Source organism: Myotis nattereri, assembly GCF_964212035.1.
Source record: "Myotis nattereri genome assembly, chromosome: 12".
In the NCBI taxonomy this organism is placed as follows: Eukaryota; Metazoa; Chordata; class Mammalia; order Chiroptera; family Vespertilionidae; genus Myotis; species Myotis nattereri.
In genome coordinates this window covers 36,377,222-36,398,767 of record NC_138087.1, presented here as the reverse complement: position 1 = coordinate 36,398,767, position 21,546 = coordinate 36,377,222, and the positions used below count along the sequence as shown (strand labels likewise).

General features: G+C 40.8%; 1 protein-coding gene across 2 annotated transcripts in view; it reads right to left on the bottom strand.

The window, feature by feature from the left end:
- The window catches only part of PUM3 (pumilio RNA binding family member 3), a 41,963-nt gene extending 26,256 nt beyond the window's left edge, over positions 1-15,707 (bottom strand). The window contains exons 1-9 of one of the 2 annotated variants that reach the window (XM_081103233.1): positions 15,650-15,707; positions 11,850-11,941; positions 10,479-10,697; positions 7,440-7,575; positions 6,762-6,837; positions 4,286-4,379; positions 3,963-4,029; positions 2,497-2,671; positions 1,137-1,240 (exon numbers count right to left, since the gene is read on the bottom strand). In XM_081103233.1, the coding sequence (XP_080959359.1) occupies positions 1,137-1,240; positions 2,497-2,671; positions 3,963-4,029; positions 4,286-4,379; positions 6,762-6,837; positions 7,440-7,575; positions 10,479-10,697; positions 11,850-11,934 (956 nt within the window). In that variant the 5' untranslated portion in view covers positions 11,935-11,941; positions 15,650-15,707. Of the gene's footprint in view, positions 1-1,136; positions 1,241-2,496; positions 2,672-3,962; positions 4,030-4,285; positions 4,380-6,761; positions 6,838-7,439; positions 7,576-10,478; positions 10,698-11,849; positions 11,942-12,593; positions 14,346-15,649 lie in introns of those variants that run through there. The other variant, XM_081103234.1, reaches the window with a different exon arrangement.
- Positions 15,708-21,546: the final 5,839 nt, after the last annotated feature.

Here is a 21,546-nt window from a genome sequence, read left to right as displayed (position 1 = left end):
GGAGGGTCCCGGGTTCGATTCCCAGTCAGGGCACATGCCCAGGTTGCGGGCTTAATCCCCAGCATGGGGCATGCAAAAGGCAGTCCATCAATGATTCTCTCTCATCACTGATGTTTATATCTCTCTCTCCTTCTCCCTTCCTCTCTGAAATCAATAAAAATATATTTTTTAAAAAAACCTTTTAGATTATAGAAATATTTTAGTGCTTACCATCTATGATCAAAACCAGGATACAGATCGCTAGTATTTAACCAGCAGATGAAATCATTGAAAATACACTCTCTTAAATAAGAACATCTATATTCTTTACCCAACAATAGGCACATGATTATAAACCTATTTTCTTTCTGTCAAGCACCCTTCACAATGCATCAGTTTCATAAAATAATTTTAGCAAAGTTAAAACCCAAGTAGATCAAAACATTACCAGCAACTGCCAACACCTAACTGACCCAGACTTCCTAGTGTGACACTTGGTGAATTCAGGTGTTACAGTGGAGGCTGATGGTCAGGCACCAACAACTTCAAGTTCACATCAAGTGTTTAAATAGACAGCAGAAACATATTGCTTTTAGGGGCAAAGCACTGTTTTGAGTATTCTTAAACTATCAACCCATATTCATGAAACTCTGTAACAGGGGTCCTCAAACTACGGCCCGCGGGCCACATGTGGCCCGCCGAAAACATTTATCCGGCCCACCGGGAGTTTTTGCCGCCACTGCCTGTCCTGCTTAGCAGCCGACTTGTCCCGGGCCCGCAGTGTGCATGTGTGGAATGTCTGAGGGACAGTGAACTGGCCGCCCGTTTAAAAAGTTTGAGGACCTCTGCTCTATAAAATATGTACTATTATTATCCCAATTTTATAGATATGGAAACTGAGGCACAGAAAGGTTAAGTTGCCCAAGGTCACATAGTTAGTGACTGAGGGGGCACCAGGATTCACACCCAGGCCGTCTGGTCTGAGGCTACATCTTAATCCCTCCACCATGATCCAAATGCCCAATTTCTAAGTCTTACAATCCAACTGAAATAACATTATATTTGGAAAACTATCCATCATTCTATGCAAGGGCTATACAAAACTTTCCTCCTTCAAATGCTATTTGTTAAGAAAACAACAGCAACAGCTTTCTTACTTTTGGGCCATTGGAGTTAGAATCTGTTTCATTTCATCCATGATAAGCTCCAGTTTTTCTGGCTGTACCTTTAACACTTTGTCCAGAGTTGGGTGATCTGCTGACTGCAACAGAAAAAACATTAAAGCCCTCTAAACTTAATGACGTTTCTTCAGCTTCATAGCAAAGAAAACCAATAACACTCACTTAAATAAACTTAAAGTTTCAGACATCCCATATTCATATAACAAAAGCCCTGCTATAGATACACTTGTAGAGTAATTCTTGATTATCTCATTCTCAGTGTGTACACCCACCAATGTACTTAAAAGAGCCATGCTAACCAACCAACTCAACAGCCCATAGGTACTTGTCAAGCACCTAACAGGGGTGGGCAAATTTTTTGACTCGAGGGCCACAATGGGTTCTTAAACTGGACCGGAGGGCCGGAACAAAAGCATGGATGGAGTGTTTGTGTGAACTAATATAAATTCAAAGTAAACATCATTACATAAAAAGGGTACGGTCTTTTTTTTTTTTTTTTTAGTTTTATTCATTTCAAACGGGCCAGATCCGGCCCGCGGGCCATAGTTTGCCCACAGCCTAGCACATGCCTAATCACAAAATCAAGTAGTCAGCTGAAAATCCTTGCCAACATGTGTTTTGTACTCACCTACAGTGACAGTTACAAAGGAAATAAAGCACTAAATTCAATCCAGGACTTGAACCTGACTGGTAGAGGCAACCCAGGAATTAATCCATATCCCTGGAGGTGAGTGTGGGCATTTATGTCCCAAGTCTGGAATAGATCCTTTAAATGTCCTATTCGCATTCCTGGCCTTTTCCAGATTCAATCCCTGTGACTATATCCAACGTTGGGCCTCTCTACTCCCATTCCTCTCTAGATACAACCTGGAGAAGAGTAATCCACACACATGAAGAAACACAGGAAAAGGCAGCAACAGGGAGCCCAATGCACTTTGGCTAGAAGCTTCACTTCTGTTAAGAGTCTTCTACCTAGCTCTAACTGGTTTGGCTCAGTGGATAGAGCATCGGCCTGCAGACTCAAGAGTCTTCTACCTCAGTCTATCTGACTGCAGAAACGGAAGTACTGAAGCATTACACACGGCACTTGGGAGGGAGTAACGACAGTAGTTCAATTTAAAGGGGATCTAAAAATAGTGCTCCGGGTGAAAGAGAAAGTATAATCACTTGCTCACTATACTGGAGACAAAATAATTCATTAAAAAAAAGGGTCTTTTAAGATGGTCTCTTGAAGGACCAACCAAAGTAAAAATACAGGTTGAAAACAGGGCATCAGAAGGTAAGTAACAGCTCACAGGAAAAGCAAAAACGCTAGAAAAATGCTTTGAAGTGCTACCTTGTAAAGCTGAAATGTGTTCCCATAGAGCTCCTCTGTCAACATGTTTCTCTGCTCTAAAATGGCTTTGTCGTTGTATGCGTACTCCACGATGGCCGAGGCTTCCGCGTGTCGGAGCATCTTCCTCACGTGGCCTTTAAAACTTCTGATTATCTCTGCAATCTGAGGTTTACCCCTAAACCCGATGAGATAATGGGAAAAGGTAAGTGATACAGGAGAAGGCTGGGTAACAACAAAACATGACTTGACACCAGCATAACTCCTGAGACCAACTCATGAGGGTTGAGGGGTGTCTACCACAGAGAAATGCTGATGGGAAAGAAAATCAAACTGCCTTGTATTTCTACCTCAAGCTTCTAAGTTACTCGGCGGCCGAAACCTGGTTCTGCTTATTAGCTGCAAGACCCTGAACAAGTTATTTAACCTCTCTGTGCCACAGCTCCTTCATTCATAAAATAGAAAGAATAATGTTCATGTGAGGATTAAATGAGCTAAGATGTACTGAGAACTATGACCAGCTCATAATAAGTGCTCAATAAATGTCAGTTCCCATTAAATTATTCAGCTTGAGAAAAGTAGGGAAAGAGAAAGGGGAAGGTAAAAGTCAAAGATGCATAGAAATAGGAATAAAACATATTCTAAGGATGCTCTTTTAAAACAGAACTTAATCACAAGTATTTATATTACATCCTAAAATCAAGCAGCTGATAATTATAGTCAGGAATAGCTGTTGAAAATTTTGTCAACAGTACTTTTTTGTTGATGATTAACATATTTTGGCACATTATTACACTCAGAAAGAGAAATCAAGACAAATATCAATTCCACCTAATTCAAGAAATCCTCCCATCTTGACATTTCTTCATCTTATTATTTTTTTAATTCTTACTCCAAGATATTTTTCCATTGATTTTTAGAGAGAATGGGAGAGAGAGGGAAAGACAGAGAGAAATGTTGACGTGAGAGAAACACATCGATTAGTTGCCTCCTGCATGTGCCCTGGCCAAGGCAAGGGCTGGGGAGGAGCCTGCAATCCAGATACCTGTCCTTGACCGGAATCAAACCCAGGACCTTTTGGTCCACAGGCTGATGCTCTATCCTCAGCCAAACCAGCTAGGGCCCATCTTGACATTTCTTGACCCACTGGCTCTGCCTCTGCCTCTGTGTGTACTCACCTGCACCTCCCAACCCCCTCCCCTCTAAATACTGGTAACAAATTACAAGTTAATTATCCTACTTCTCTTCTTCTAGGGTTTCAAAATATATACTAAGAATGGTGAAGGCAGTGCCATCAATTTACATCAATTTCAGTATTTGTTCTTAAGATCACACTCCCTGGAAACATTACAAGCAACTGTTGAGGGTTATTCTTATGGTCACAGACATTCAAGAAACATTTGCACACAACTGGCAACCACATCTTTAAAAAACTAATATAAATAGATTTTATAAATAAAACAACTCACCCATACATGAGAAATTTCTTAACAATATTTCTGGAATATTTAGCCTTACTTAATTCAACCAAATCATCTGGAAAACAAAATATATTACAATGACTCCTTAGAAACAAAGGAAAGAACTAAATAAATGCATAATCCTGGGAATATAAACAACTAGCCCTCTGTCTATCCCAGGCAAAGAACAAATAAAAATTTAAACAGTCCTACAGAGAACACACTGCTTTCCCACAACAGAATTCTTTTGCAGGACAGTCTTGGGTATTTCAAGAGAAAACAAGTGACTCATTACACATGATTAAAATTAATCTTCAAAATATAAGAAATACCTCGTAGTTCTTCAAAAGCCTGTTTTCTCTGTTCTTCATTGCCAAACTGAATGTAACACTGGATCACACGAGTTGAATCATGAGCAAATGCAATCTGTAGGAAAGACAGTTTGGGCCTTTAGACTAATTCTCTCTGAGATTTATGTTTCTATCATTCTATCTTATCCTATATAATAAAAGGCTAACATACAAATTAACTGAACAGCAGAACGACCGGTCACTATGACGCGCACTGACCACCAGGGGGCAGACGTTCAATACAGAAGCTGGCCCCTGGTGGTCAGTGTGCTCTCACAGGGGGAGCAATGCTCAGCCAGAAGCCGGACTCACAGCTGGTGAGCACAATGGTGGTAGTGGGAGCCTCTCCTGCCTCCACGGCAGCACGTAAGGATGTCTGACTGCAGGCTTAAGCCATCAGTCAGACATCCCCTAAGGGCTCCCAAACTGTGAGAGGGCACAGGCTGAGCTGAGGGAAACCCCCACCCCCAAGTGCACAAATTTCATGCACCAGGCCTCTCGTATTATTTATGTTTTATTACTATCGCTTTCAGAATTCCTTGCTAGATAAAAGGTAGGGTCTCCATGGATAAAATTAAATCTAAGCTACTAGGGAGTAAAAATACCTGTTTTAATGGTACAAAATGGCATTCTTTGGTTTTGCTGCCTAAAATACAGCACTGAGACAAGAACAGATTTAACTATTTTGCAAGATTCCGATCATTATTATTTAAAACCAAAAATCAAAGCAAACCTGTCTAATGATTATACATACCATATTTCTCATTCTCTGAAAGTTACTTTCCCTAAAAGGGAATTTTCTTATTCAAAAATTCTATTCTTTTATGATCTTTTTAAATCTAAGAAAGTTTGGCTTTGGCAACCAAAGATATAGATCTAAAAAAAGTCTTGCTACACAAGTCAATACACACATTGGTAATCGTAAGTTAATCCCTCCATTTCTTACATTTTTATTATGATTTCCTAAACATATATCAAATTATATTCCTAGAAATTTGTTGTATTTCAAATCTAATTCCCCAACCCATCCCCTCATCACAACTACTGGATAGATTAGGTCCTCAATGAAGGGAGGACTTGCTGATCAATTTTCTATAGCAGCAACTATCAGTTATGCAAAATTATTTTTTACTATGATATAGTACCTGTCTACTTTAATAGTGCTTATTAGTTGCTCAATCTGTCTCTAAAATGTTTTAATTCCAGTAAATCAGAAGGTGAGGTACACACCCATCAAAGCCACAGATTTCATTAGAATTTCCTTAAGGGGTATTTATATAGACATTAATGATTAAAACCAAAACAATTTTTAAAAAATAAGGCCGCTTTTGTACATATATTGACTACTTACTACATACCCAATATACACGGTTTAAATATATTTTTCTCATGTAGACCTCAAAGCCACCTTAAGAGTGGGCTGTTGCTATTCCCACTTTACAGATGAGAAAATGAATGCATGAGACATTAAGGAACCTGCAATCCCTGTGATCCTGGAGATGAAAGTTAACTTGTCTGAGTCCCAGATGTATGAAATGTCTAATAGGGATAATAAGGTTAAGGTAAAGGAGGCAACATATGCATTGGTTAGCACAACTCCTAGCACACAGTACATAATAAATATGTTGTAATTGTCCAAGGTACAGATGCTAAGCAGCAGAGTGAATTGAACACCAGATTTAAACACCCACGTCCATGGGCATGTACTAATAGCCTAAGAGTAACTGGGGAAGGATCCTGAGTGTAAAGTGTTTATATATAGAGGATAACAGACTGCTGGAGCAGAGAAACAGTTCTTTCTAAAAAGATCCTGCCAGATGTATAAGGAAGCAGCAGCGAGGAACTTTCCTTCTAACTGCAATGTAGCCTGTCAGACCTCTGTACATGGTTTGGCACATGCTGCTCCTCCAGAGTCCCCAAAGCTACTGAGTCTGCTGTCTCACAGGTGAACAGTCGCTAAGTATTTATCCAAATACACGAGTCAACCGTTTACTATAAACAGGACTAAACATCAACAATGAAAATTACGTTAGAACTCCCAAACCTGTAACATTTGAAAGATCTTTGCATGTTTGTAAAAGCATGAAAGAAAGAATAGTTTGCATCACATGCCTAAAAAGCCAGTAATTTAAAACATACAAAAGAATAGAGTCCAGAGCAAGACATTTTACCACATACTACTTAACTAATAAATTCTTCAAGATAACTTTCAAGAACACTGATTTATCTTCAGTAAATTATTTTAAAATGACACAGCCAAATACTTGTTTTTGTTTTTTTTTACAATTTCCCAGCAATATATTCTCTATTAAACTTTTTATTTAGTCATTATTTGAAATTTTTGGCTAAATGCATTTAAAATAACAACAATTTCACTTGTCATAAATGGCCAGCTACCCTTTACAGAGTAAGTCAATTTCAAGAGTTAAAATTGCAACTGTAAGTATGCTCTACTTACAGTTTTAATTTTTCCTTGAATCAACTTCTGCAAATCACTCATCAACTTCACTCTTTTTTCTTTGTCACAGTCTTTTCTATAAAAGAGAATAACAGAGGGTGGAAACATATAGCTGAAGCGAAGACATTTTATACACGCGAAACTAAAAACTGCTTCAGTGTATGTTCACCCCGTTAAGTGTCATTTTCTCTGAAGGCAGCAAACCTTCTGACATTAACATTACTATTCCAGAGCAGCCAGAGAGAAGTAATTTTCTCAAAGGCAGAAATTCATCTCACAAGGTATAATTTCATGCATCAATCTAAACCTTCACAGCCAGAACTTCAAAAGTGAAGAAAATAATAAAACAAGTGCAAGACACCAAAGATTTAAGTATCTCAAAACCTAGCTGATGAGAAATTGTCCTTCATTTTCTTAGAAATCTTTCAGGAAGGATGTCAAACCCAATTTAACTCGAATGCATTTTTATAAACATATCTGACACCATCCTAGTGATCCCCACATCTCTAAAACAAGAAGATATCCAAATACTGATACCTCCACTGGAGTGTTACGAATGCTCCCTAAATAACCCAAGTGCTATGTCATTTGCTTATGACATCTCATTATCTACCAGGCATGCTCTTACTCCTCCATCATCTCAAAGAGGCCAATAAAGATGCCACTAAGTAGCATTACCTTCTCACGATCTCCCAAATCTGCTTTGCCCGAACAACAATGTCATAGTTGGTTCTATCACTCAGTTGTCTGCTTTGCTTCAGTTCTTTCTTCTTCTTTTTGAAATCATCCCATTTGGGTTTCTTGGCTGCTGATTCTAATTATTATAGAAATTATTTCCAATTATATTTAACATTCTGAGTGCCACAGACAAGTATAAGTCAAGTACACAGGGCAATCACTGATCAGGATCTACATATACTATATGGGGAAACTAGAAGGGGGAAAATATCTTTCTCTATACACTTATACTTTATTTCATTCTTTGAGCAGTTTACACATTTTAAATTTGGTTCAAACTAGCCATCCATTTATTCAGTAGCTATTTATTGATTCTTAAGAGGATACCAATTTAAAAAAAAAAAAAAGGAAAGCAAAAGGATTGTAAAAAGCAATTCAGAACTTTTAAGCATCTTTTTCAATTGTAAAATAAAATTCTACTTTAGAACATCAAGTTCATTGGACTTCAGGTATAATCAGTTCTTAAGGACAACAAAAATAAGTTCAAATTAATTAGTCCAAATAATTAGGTTAATTAGTCCAAATTAAAACAGGAAAAACAATGTAATAAAAAATTCACCATTCTGAGTGCTGTTATGTATTAAGTCATTTAATTCTCAGAACAACTCTATTTTAAGGTGAATACTTTTATTTATTTTTTTTAAGATGAGTTCTGGGGTTAGACACAAACAAAAAAAGACTATAAAATCTTATGTACATGTGGAATCTAAAACTGTCAAAGACAAAAGCAGAGAGTAGAATAGCGGTTACCAGGGCAGGGAGGCGGGGAAAATGGAAAGATACTGGTCAACGGGTACCAATTGTAGCTAACAGGATGAGTAAGTCTAGAGATAATGTATAGCATGATGACTATCCTCAATGCTACACATTTGCTAAGAAGTAGGTACTATTATTGCCCTCCCTTTCACATTGGGGAAACTAAGGCATAAAGTAGTTAAGCTCCCAGGTTCAAGGTCATACAACTGGTAAGTGGCAGTGTCGGGATTCATATCCAGAGACAACTCTGAAACTTTATGCTCTGCTTCCTTTTACTCATGACAATGCACAATCAAAAGTCCTAAGTTCTCTACAAACAGAGCAATTCTATAAAAGTCAAGTGTCTTTCTATTAGTATTTTTTGTCCTCAAAACCAATTGAATCAAAAAGCCTAAAGAGGCCAAAGAATAACTTAATGTGTATTGTTAACATGAGTATTCTCTTCGGAGAATTAGTTTTTTCTAAATGTCTCCTTTTCCCTGATTAGAAAATACACTCATTATAAGAAACTTAGAAAATGCAAAAACAAAATTCTTCTATAATCCCAAAACTTAGATATAACCATTGACATTTTATTTCCTTCTTGTCTTTTTATCTATGCATGTTTTATATTACTCTTCCTAAAAATTCAGAATCTGTCTTCACTTAAACTTAATAACTATATTGTAAGCGTTTTTCTATGAAAATAACTATTCCTTGAAACTGTAATTTTTAATGGCTATACAACATACAACATATGTATTCCCCTTACTGGTTATTTATTTCTGGTCTGGTAATAGAGGGTTATAGGTAGCAGAGGGCATATTTACCTTTGATATTAGACTATCATGCACTATACAGTCGAGGACAATAACTGACTCAGAGCTCATTTAATTCCATAAACATTTGGGCACCCTTGACATATGCCATGCTAGGTTGCAGTAGACATACCAATTTGGGGAATGTCTAGTATCTAATCCCCCTCAGTTGCTAGAATAAAAATATGAGAAAATAAAATCAGAATTCCATTTCGAGATGTCAGGAACATGTCTCCCAAAGCAGAAAGAACCCAGACTATAGCATGACAGGATCATGTGAGAATGTGTGTGTTTAAAAATCGGGTGCCCAAATCCTAGTAGGGAAAGGAAGATTTAGGAGCTATTAGACGAAGCAGGAAAGAGAAACGATGGGGTGTGGGTGTGTGATGGGGGAAGAGGAAGAAAAAAGGATCAAGAGAAAACACTGAAGCTGGAGCATGCAAGAACCCTGCAGACCTAGGAGAAGCAACGAAAACTGTTCCTTCCTTCCCCTCCCCCAGCCTCCCTGTGTAAAGGCTGCTGTCCCTCTAGAGAACAGCCCAGGCAGAGCGGAGAGCAGGGGCCTGGGTTAGGGAGCACGTGAGAAGGCTGTATGGCAGTGGCCTCAGTTGGCAGCAGAGGAGCAGTGTTATGAGATGCCATCTTGGAGAAAAAGAGAATGAAAGACACCAGAGAAAGTCCCATGATGCTGCAGAGAAGGTGTATGTATAACAGCACATGTAAAGCGGAGGCCAATGCAAGATAATACACAAGAGGGGCACACTGTACAAGAAACGGCAAGGCTCTGGTTTAGAAATGGCCCCTGGAACAGCCTGACGAAGAGATGAGCAGTGTGTTTCAACACACACATGGGAGCCCTGCCAGTACATCCCATCAGTGAGCAACTTGTCCTGAACCAATGAAAGTCAAATATGCCAGGCGTACTCTACACCCTCCTTGGAACTGCCTGCTGGGCCTGAGCCATCTGATGGGTTGACCTAAGCTCTGTGAAAGGTCTATATGTCTCTTGATCACCAGGGCATCCGTCCGTAGCCAATGCAGATATATATATATATATATCTATTTTTAAATATCTTTTTATTGATATCAGAAAGGGAGAAGAAGAGATAGAAACATCCATGATGAGAATCATTGATCGGCTGCCTCCGGCATGTCCCCCAACTGGGGATTGAGAACACAACCCAGGTATGTGCCCTTGACCGGAATCGAACCCGGGACCCTTCAGTCCGCGGGCTGACGCTCTATGCACTGAGCCAAACCGGCTAGGGCAATCCCAACTACTTTTCACCCCCACCCCAAATGCTGCCTGTCAAGGAGCAATGGGAGGCCACTAGTAGTTCTAGAGTCCCTGTGCACAGTGGTCCTGGCAATAGCGCAGGTGGGGCGAGCCTTCCACAGAAACCATGCCGAAGGAGCCAGTGCTTACCATCACTTTCACTGTCCGGCTGCAATTTCCTCTTCTTGTTGAATTGATTTGCCTGCTGGGATTTGTTCTTTGGTATTTTATCCCCTTGCTGTTTATTCCTGAAATGTTTCACACCTTTTTTCCCTGGTTTTGTGGCACTTTTCTGAAAGTTCTTAGATGTGATTTTAGGTCCACCTTCCTTAACAACTTTTCTTGGGAATGTCTTTGAAGAACCAGAATCTAGTGAGGATACAAAATGATCATTAGTTCAATAATCCTGAGCCTAGATCTCTTGTATCCACTGGGTTGTATTTGTTACAGAAAATTATACCCTCTTTAGTGAAAATACTTTGTCCTACTCTCAAATATGGAGCAAAGGATTTAAAATACCAAACCAAAATTTAAAAACTTCCTCTGATTACAAAACTGTAATATTACAGGTTCATTACAGAAAACCTATAAAGTAGAGGCATGCATAATAAAAACAATACATAATTCTAGAAATAACCAGTTTGGTATATTTCTCTATTTTAAGCATAGAGTAGAAGTGAGGAATTATTTATACACCTTTGTATTCTAATTTAATGACTCCATATCATTAGTCTTTACATATAACTTCTAAAAGTTCAATAACATCTTAGGAATCTAAAAATAGAATAAACACTTGAAATTTTTTTTTTAAATATATTTTATTGATTTTTCACAGAGAGGAAGGGAGAGAGATAGAAAGTTAGAAACATCGATGAGAGAGAAACATCAATCAGCTGCCTCCTGCACATCTCCCACTGGGGATGTGCCCGCAACCCAGGTACATGCCCTTGACCGGAATCGAACCTGGGACCTTTCAGTCCGCAGGCCGACGCTCTATCCACTGAGCCAAACCGGTTTTGGCAACACTTGAAATTTAAGAGGTATACCATATAGGCAAATTAAAGATGTTAATTTTTCAAAAATTCTAATTTTCAAAAATAATTTTCAAACCCTATAATAAAGTTATTTGACAAAAAAATCTTCTTTGGTCAACAAAGTTTGCAAATTAAATACCAAACAAATGAAATGAAAACTGCAACAGCTAAGACTGCTGTAAGAAAAAACAAAGAAAGATTGCTTAGGAAACATTTAATCATTTACACAGACTGACTTTTCTATTCTGCAATACTGACACCTGATGGAATATGAAGACATCACAATTAGAAATCTTGAAGATAAAAGTATATGGTTTACCAGTATTATATACTAACCAACCACAATTTATCAAACATTAAAATAAAATGTGGTGGATTGGTGTAGCTAGCATGAGGCAACAGTATCACTAGCTGACACCCCTCCCTCCGATTATAAAGGCCAAATAAATAACCACACCAGAAGCATATTTTGGTAAGGCTATCTTACCATTGTTCTTATAAAATCTGTTTTTTTCTTGTGACGTCTTTGTACCTTTTCCTGTGAATTTTTGTTTTGCTTTGACTTCCATCATGGCAACTCTGGAAAACAAAAACAAAACCCAAAAGGATCACTGAATTGCTGTCATCTAAGTCACTGCAACATTTAGCCTGAGTTCTTACGTACAGGGCAACCCACACATGTCCAGGAAGTAAACAATCACTGCTTCTAAGATTTTACAATGGGAAATAAATACCAACATAAAAAATAAGGGGACACACACACAGACAAACTTGCACAAGTACACCCTGGCTAATGTGTTAATTATTCGGAGGCAACACTTCAGTAATAGTACTGGCTAAAAGCAGAACATTATTTACATTAAATATGATATACATGTCAGTATTTGTGTTTCTTATAATGGGGGAAGATTTTGTGATGAGAAACTGAAAATATTACCATTTGTTTTCTTGGGTCTCTATCCTAAAAAGCCAGAAACAATAGGTTGCATTTACCATATATTCAAATTTAATGCACAAAAATAAAAGATTATCTAAAAGTTTCCTAACACAATGTAACTAAAACAAAGACTAACTTCAAATGTTTAACTTGTTACTCTAGTGTTTTCTAGTAACCCTCAAAATACTACTATGTTGAAACATTTAGTATTTTGAGAAATCTGCCTAACAGGTCACTTCTGGGTACAGAAACCCCATGGTACACAGGGCAGACAACAGATAACCCCTCACTTACCCAAGGATCCTGAAAGCAGCAGAATATGTCAAAAGCAAAAGTTATTTGGCTATTTCTCCACCTTCCAAAACTGTATATTCAATTCATTCCTAAATTTCTAAAGTTGATGCCCTAGGGTAGATGTTGGGATCCCTAGACAATACCTTATTTCTGTGACAGCTTGTCAGTCTCTAATTGTTTCTCATGACTGAGACACTTTTGAAAACTACTGGTCAGGCACTGTGTAGAATATCCTTCATTTGGGGTTTGTCCGATTGCTTTCTCACTGTTAAGACTGGCTTTATGGGTTTTCGGGGAAGAACATCACAGAGGCGAAGTGCCCCTGACATTACATCATATTATGAGGAACATGGTAACAACATGACTGGCAATATTAACCTTGTTCACCTGGTTAAGGTACCGTTTGCCAGGTTTCTCCTCTATGCTTCCCTTTCTACACTCTATTTATTAGAATCAAATCACTATGTTCACATAAATTAAGGGGAGGGGAATTAAACTCTACTTCCTAGAGGAGGAGTATGAAACAATTTGTTAAAATATGTATGTTAAAATCAGCATAGCAACTAAGAAATATTTTGGGTGATATATTTGGAGATTATGCAATATTTTCTATTTCTCCCACTAATTTTAGCATTATCCAATGTATCTTCCCTGCATCCATAACTGTGGTGTTTTAATGGTGACTTTATATTTCCCTCATTACTTCTACCTTTGTTATTTCAAATTCTTCTGTAGAGAACATTTGTTTCTTCTCCTCTGTTCATTTATTTAATCATTTATTTACATCAGTATGGTCTCGTAGATATTTTTATTACTTGGTTGATAACCTATTCCTTTTGTTGCTCGAATTGTTCCAACCTTGGTCAGTGGGAAATCTTTCAGTCTGCTGTGTCCTTCTGACAAGCCCCATCTTTTTCAAAAAATCATGTTTCTGATACGTTTGAAGTTCACCTTATATTTTCCTTGTGATGGCTGTGAAATAAGTCATTTCTCCAAGGAACCAGGGTCCTTGTACTGAGAATGGTATTTCAAAACCAGGAGATGAGTGCTGGGTGTGCTTGCAGCCGCTGGGGTGTCACTGCTTCTGGGTGTTTTCACCAAACAGGGCTGGTAACATGTGTGTGTACACGAGCCTGTATGAACACACAACCTGTTTCTGTACCTACTAAATAAGCTCCTACTAATGTCTCCCAGTTCGAACCAAGTGCCACAGGGTTCTCTACCCTTCCTCTCCTGCTTATCTGTAACTTCCTCCTCTGACAATGAGAAACTTGCCTCTCCGTATCCACAATTTGTGTATTGTTTAACCCTAGCATTGCTAACCTGTATCCCCGTGAGATACAAACCTACCATCGACAGCGCAGCGTTTATGAGCATTATAACGGAAGTACGCAAAGTGTTCAGGGAGCCGCAGAGCTGAGAGCCAGCTTATACCTTGTGAAGGGTAATAGCAGAGATTTCCCACAGACAGGGGGACATGGGACTGACCTTTCTTTCACTCCTTCAGCAGACTTAGCATTAGGCTCTGAAAGCAGTGAACATGGAATACCCAACTTCTGAATGTAGGCATTCCTCAAATCTTGCCCTCTCTCTCCAGACTTCTCCCTAGGTGACCTCATCCAATCCCAGGGCTCTCTACGCTGGAGACTCCCAAATTACCGCTCCATTAGGGACTTCTCTTGCCATCCTGACTTGTGTATCTCACTGCCTACCTGACACCTCCATTTATGTTCCTTACACTTACTAAGTCCCAAACAGAACTCTTTAACTTTACCGCCACCGCAAACACCCAAACAATCCTCATCTTTCCCACCCTCTTCTTCTCCATCTCAGTCAATGGCACACCAGCCACTCAAGGAAAAAAACAACAAAAAACACCTAAGATTTATCTTCTCACTTATCTGCTTCGTTCAGGCCTGCAGTAAGTCTTGTTCAACACCCTTGAAAAACACCTCTAACCCTCCACCTTTGATTTCCACTGCCACCACCTCAACCCAAACCATTATCAATCATCTCCAATTACATAATCAACAATAATACAAATTACAGGCCTTTTCTAAAGACAACCGGGGCCTATCGTGCTTCTCCCTTGCTTATAAATAAATCTTCGCTGTTTTCTACACATGGAACAGAAATGGCACTGTATTCCCAGGGAGAGAAGACCTAAACTCCCCCACCATGGCCTTCAAAGCCCGGCAGAAGCTCGTCCCACCACCCTCCCCCTCTTTCTCATTCTATCTGGTATCGCTGCACTCCGAGCTCAACACATGGGTCCTTTTCCTACAGCTCCCAGCTCAGGGACTCAGCCCGAGTTACCGCTTCCACTAAAAGCACTTTCGCCCGGCTTCGGGGTTTCAGGGCTGCCTCTCGTCACGCTTTAGGTCGGCTTGCAGCGGTTCTCAAGCTGTGGGTCGCGACCCCTTTGGCGGTCGAACGACCCTTTCCCAGGGGTCGCCCAAGACCATCCTGCATATCAGATATTTACATTACGATTCATCACAGTAGCAACATTACAGTTATGAAGTAGCAACGAAAATAACTTTATGGTTGGGTCACAACATGAGGAACTGTATTTAAAGGGCCAGAAGGTTGAGAACCACTGGCTTAAGGCTTAAGGATCACTTCGTCAGACTCCCCCGCCCTCCACCTCGGTTCCCAACAAGTTTCCCTTCGGCGCTCAGAGCCTGGCACCTGTGCATTCAGGGTGCAAACTCGGCGCGTAGCACCGACTGGGCGCAGAGCGGACGCGTGTCAAACGTACGACAGGAAGGCTGAACGCAACTAGCACGGGCCCGGGTGTCGGAAGGTGAAAGGAGTCAGGCTGACCCTGCAGTCTCAGGACATTCGAGTGAAAGGGTCTCCAAACTCCCACAGCAGACACGGTCACTGAAGGCTGCCCAGCGAGCGACAGGTGCGAACACCTCTATCCTCTCTGGCAGCCCCGAGGGCCCCTCCCCACTCCCCCACCCCCCCACCCCCCCCCCCCCCCTCCGATTCCAGCGCCCGGCGTGGGGCGAATCCCTCCCCGGAGCAGTCGCCGGGCCCGCCACACTCACCGCACACGTGTGGCCGCCACCCGGCAGCTCCCGGCTCCCTCCGCCGCTTCCGCTTCCTGGACTTGCCCCGCCCCCAGGTCCACGGATTTCTTCTTCCGCTGGGGAGCTTGGGTTAAAGGGCGGGGCTAGCCGGGAAGTTTGGCATTTCTATTGGTCCACCCCTATTACCTCACCGAGAAGAACCGGGGCAGTGACACACGCGGGTTTGGCCCTTGAAACGATCCGTCGTCGAGGGCGTGTCAGCGGCTCCCGGAAGTGACGCCATTAACCCTGTCGCTTCCGCGCCGGGAAGACGGCGGCGTTTCTCGAGGGCCGGGCTGATTTTTAAAGCCGCCTTGGTAGGCATGGCTCCTTCTGTAGCCTGAACTAATACTAAATAGTTCACGTTTTTAGAGCGCGTTAATGTGCACCTTCTCTGACAGTCTAGCGCGAAGGATCAAAGGGAAACCTCGGGAGCCGGTTTGAGTTGTAATCCTGGTGTTTTTTTCCGCTTGCTAGCCCTGGGGCTTTGGGCAGATTATTCCGTTTCTCTGAGTCCTGACGATCTGATCAATACAACAGAGGTAGCTAAATCAAAGCTCTTAGAACAGCCAATGGTCATGATAAGCTCTCAATAAATGTTTGCCATTTTTAAGGCCTGTCCATTCTTCCAGACTGCGTCGATCCCATTTTCCCACATCAGAAAGTGAGACTAGTTCGGATAGTATCCCCGTTTCACAGGTGAGAAAACGGACACCACAAACTCGGGTCAAGCAACACCGCTTATTCTCTAACAGTTCTGTAGGCTCGAAGCCCCACGTCAAGCGGCAGGCACGGTAGCGCCCCCTCCAGCTTCTGGTAGTTGGCGGTGCCCCGCGGCTTGGGGCTGCATGACTCCGATGTCCGCCTGTTGTCGCTCGGCCTTCTCTTCTGTGTCCTGTCTATGTTATAAGGGCACCTGCCACTGGCTTTAGGGCCCATTGTAACCATCCCGGATGATCTCATCTGGGGGTCCTCAATTGCATCTGCACAGACCCTTTTCCCAAGAAAGGTTACTTTCACAAGTATGGGGGTTCGGGCACCGGCATCTCTTTTCCAGGGCCACCTGGGAAGTTAAAGAATTGGAGCTTGATACCAGGTGTGTCAAGTTCATATTTTACTGTTTTCTGAATCGCAGTTTACTGCCCCTCAAGGCTTTAGGCTTGAGCCTGGTACAGTAATTCACTAGACTTCTTGAGGGTGGGGCCCTGGTTACTTTCCAGGCACCTAAGCCACTAACTCAACACATAGGTATTTGATAAGTACCTATTTTTTTTTTGCCTCCACCATTATATTTTCATTTCAGCTCATTTAAGTCTCATAAGAACATTTCAAGTAGGCCTCCCCCCCTCCTTTTTTTTTTAAGGAAAAGGGGGAAACATAAAGTAGTTTTGATCTGGTGAGCCTGACTCCAAATTCAGCATGACTGCCTCTGTACTGCTTTCTTTAATCCATTAATTCTCCAGTAAATGCTCAAGAACAGGAATTGCAGGTCTATCAGTAGTGCCTATTAGGCAAATAGCATGGCATATGCTAGCAAAAAAAATAAAATAAAAAATTCTTCACAAATACACCCTACCACACAATACCTGGGAGGGGTTGCATTTGTAAAGGCCACAGAGAGCAGCACCTTATATGCTCTCAGACACATCCATGTGGCTGGCTGTCTTAAACATGTACATCAGAAAGATGATTACATACCAAAGTCCTAGATTAATATCAGTAATGTTATTTATCCAGTCTTTTATGCTGTCAAAAATAGATTCACTTGAGTGTTTTTGTTTGTAATGAGTTGAAAGTCTCTTTTGGTTTTGCAGAATAGCAGCAAAGCTTATCCTGCAATTTTGCAGTTAACCAAGTAAAGCCCAACAATTCTTCAAATACCTAATAATCTTAATGTCGAGAATTATGTGTATTCCTAGAAGCACAAAATGCTCTTCCTAAATAACACAGAATGCAATTTAATCAGAGCAGCTAGACTTGTACATATCCAAGAGGTTTACAGCAATGTAATGAAGGGGATTGGCATTTGGGTCAAATGAACCCTGAATCCAAGGTCTGTATGTCTATGGACAAGATAGTTAATTTGTATGGGCCTCAATTTCTGCATATGTAAAATGGGAATAACAACACTTACCTTTTGGGGTTTCTCTGTGACTCAAAGTGATAATAAATGAAAAGTTATTAGCCAATAGTAAACGTTGAGTGTTTCATAGCTTGAGAGACAGTGATAGAACCAAGTTGTGTCCATTAGAGATGCTTTTGCCTGCAAGTAATAGTTCAGTTAATAGCGACTTAAGCAATAATTTTCTTCACACAACACAATTCTGAAGGTAGTTGGTTGCTCTAGTTCAATGATTTTCAACCTTTTTCATCTCATGGCACACCTAAAGTAATTACTAGAATTCTGCAGCACACCAAAAAATACATATATTTTTTTGCTGATCTGGTAAAAAAAAATAGGTATAATTTTGATTCATTCACACCAACAGGTATTGTGTGTTGGCTGTTGTCATTTTTTATTTAACAATCTAAGGGAAAAGTGGTCAGTGCCCCTGACTAAATAGTCAGGTATTGCAGGTTTTAAATTTTTTTGTGGCACACCAGTGTGCCTCTCGCTGCACACCAATTGAAAATCACTGCTCTTGTTTAATGATTCCATAATGTCATCGAAGACTTATGTTCTTGCACAGGTTCTATGCTCCACCATGCTCAGCTTGTTAACTTCATTTTCACAGTTGCTGCTTTCATTTATTTTTTCCCCCCATTTGTACCTTTTGACCACCTTCATTTATCCCCTGCCCGTCTCCCTTCACTTCACCTCTCACAACCACCAACCTGATTTGTCTCAATGAGTTCTGGTTGTTTAGATTCCACATATAAGTGGGATTATACAGTATTTATCTTTGTCTGACTTATTTCACTGTTTGCAAAATATACTTCTTAGTTTCAGAATTTATATCAGAGTTCAGGGCCAGAAGAATGGAAAAAGAGAATGAAATTTACTTTTTTCTCCACTGTAGGGTGCTATCCTTTTATTCCAGAAGGAAAAGACCTAGCAAGGTTCCCCTTCTAGTTCATTGCCTAAAACTGGGTCACATGGGCACCCCCAGATTGGAAGTCCATCAGACATGTTAACCAGGCATTTAGAGTTCACTCTTTTTCCAGTAAAATGAAAGGTCACTTGGCAGATATGCCTCCACCTAGTGGTAGACATTTAATTTGTGATTTAAACTAATCTGGTTTAAAACTTAAATTTTAATAGCAGTAAGCTAAAACTTAAAATAATTGTAGTATCCTTAGTAGTGAATCTCAATCTTGGCCACACATGAAAATCACCCAGGGCGTTTAAAAAGCAAAAAACAAACCCAATAATTCTAATTTAATTAGTCTGAGTGGAGCCTGGGCATTAAAAATTTGGAAAGTTCCCCAGACCATGCTAATGTGCAGCTAAAATTAAGAGCTACTTGTTTAAGGAATGGAGTTCACATTGTTGATTTGATTTTTCTAGTTAACTGAGGATTAAACCCTGTAACCTTCTGACCGCTCTTTTGCAAGGCACCAGAATTCAGAATTAAATGTATAATACACTTGTTTCTGTAAATAGAATGTCTTGTTCTTTGGGGTCTCCTGTAGTGACTTAATATCACTAGACACTGAAAATGGTTTAAATTTGAACTACACACTTTCAAATATATTCTGAAAAATATTTGCCTTTTTTTTTCAATTCCACGTGATTTTGTGCAATTTTTCTCTTTTTCATAGAAATAAAGTGTGTTAGGTGTCAGCTCCCACACATTTCCCTCCCCCAAAATCAGTTCTTTAGAGTTCTAATTAATGGGTGTTTAACTAATTGGAGTTGTTTCTCTGATTCCAGAATGCATAAGCAGGGGTAAAGAGCATGTTATTGATATAAAGCATAAGTGAGATTTTGGCAAAGATTGGATTTTATTTTCAGGACCTATTAGAATCGTAAGTCCCTGGAAACAGAGCAGTTGCCAACACATTTTCCTTTAGTAAAAAAGAACTGCTTTGGAGGAGGGAGGGCTATGCTTTTCAATACTGTACATTTGCTAAAAAGTGTGCTAATATAGTCTAAACATTAACTACATATTAAGAAAGTTCTGGTTGCTGTCTAGTAAACACAAAATTGACCTTGTCCTAATTTACTTTCTTTGGTGAATTTTTTAGGAGCAGCAGAAAAATCATACGAGCAAAATAAAAATGTATCTGATTGTAACACAAAGTGCCACCTTTAATGAAAGATCACGTCAGCGTGCGATGGAAAAGTAAAAATAATGATCAGTTAATATCACTCACAGCCCACACACTGTCATGTATATAAAGAGCACTTAAATTGTACTATGATTTTGTAAAAACGAAACTCCTCAAGCGACATGTACCAGCTCTGGTTTTAGCTAGAATGGGAACAATTATGTCAATTATGTTTTCTGGGTTTAAGTGTTTGTTTAAATTTTTATTTTAGGCTTGATCAGAGGTGTGTCTGCACGGTTCTGCACCATTTTAAATACGGGACTTGAGCATCCATGGCTTTCGGTATCCATGGGGTGCCCTGGAACCATTCCCCGAATCATTGGCCAGCAGCTCGAACAGCTGGTCAGAGGCCTGGAAGGAAAAGGATGATGGGAGATCAGGAGGTCCAGGGTACAGGCATGTGGATGGACATATGAAAGTGGACACAAACTGTAGACATTTTCTACATGTTAATACTCAGCGAAAGGCTTTCACTGTGAACACTAAACCACCAAGTAGACGAAATGACTCAGTCAGTTGACATTAGTCAGCTTTTCAGCATTAGGCCATTTCAGCATCTAAAACCAGCATGACCGGTGCCTGAACGGAATGGCAGAGATGGAGGCTTCACATGGGCCCAATGGCATGAACTTTCGTGCCTTTCTCTGAAGCAGAAGCTGCCAGCAACAGAAACCACTGCTGAGCCCCTGATATGGCGTTATTCCCAGGGACCAACAGGCCGCCTGCGGGTCAGTGGAGGACATTGGGCCTTTCATTCAGGAATAACCAGCGGTTTCTCCTCACAGGGACACAGTCCTATTCCAAGTATAGGCTTGCCTTTCCGGCCCACAGGGCCTCAGCCAGCACCGCCACCTGGAAGTTCATGAAGGCCTGATGCATCGGCGTGGATCCTGTATCACACAGCATCTGAACGGGACACTGCACAGCCAAGGAGGTCATGCCACCGTACGGCACCACTTCTCCTTCCACACGAAGTGGACGCTCACGCACGCGGCTTGCCTGCTGGGGAGGCTCCTCTCTTCCCTGTTTCAGCCTGAGTGAGGCCGGAATGATGCTGTCTAGTCTCAGCGTGCATCCACAAACTGAGCCAACTCACCTGTCCAGTAGGCCCGGGCTTTTTCTTCCTCCTGCAGCTGTTTGAGTGGCACCTTGCTTCATGGCCAAGGGGAGAGCTGAGAAAGGGGGACGGTGCAGTCCTGTGGGTGGTATGGAGGTCTGTGCCGCCTCTCATGCAGCGAACGCATGCCCTTTGGTCTTCCATGGGCTCAGTCCCTGATAGACCATTTCCGTCTTACAGTGTATTGGTGCTGGGTGCACTGGCTTTGTGAAGTAACAGGTGGCGGTGGAACATAACTCAGCTCCTATAGGCAGTTACAGAGGATGGTCCTGGGCACTTTCCAGCCAAGCATTCTCCATCAGGGCTCAGCGACATGCCAGGAGCTGTTTCTTGGGATGTGTATAGGGTGTCCCCCCAAGATGTGTACACACACTTTGAATTATTAGAAAGGCAGAGTTTATTAAAATACATTTCATTTTCAAAATTGAGCTATCAGCTGTTAAAGTGTGCATACATTTTTTTGAGGGCACCTGGATAATTCTTCGGT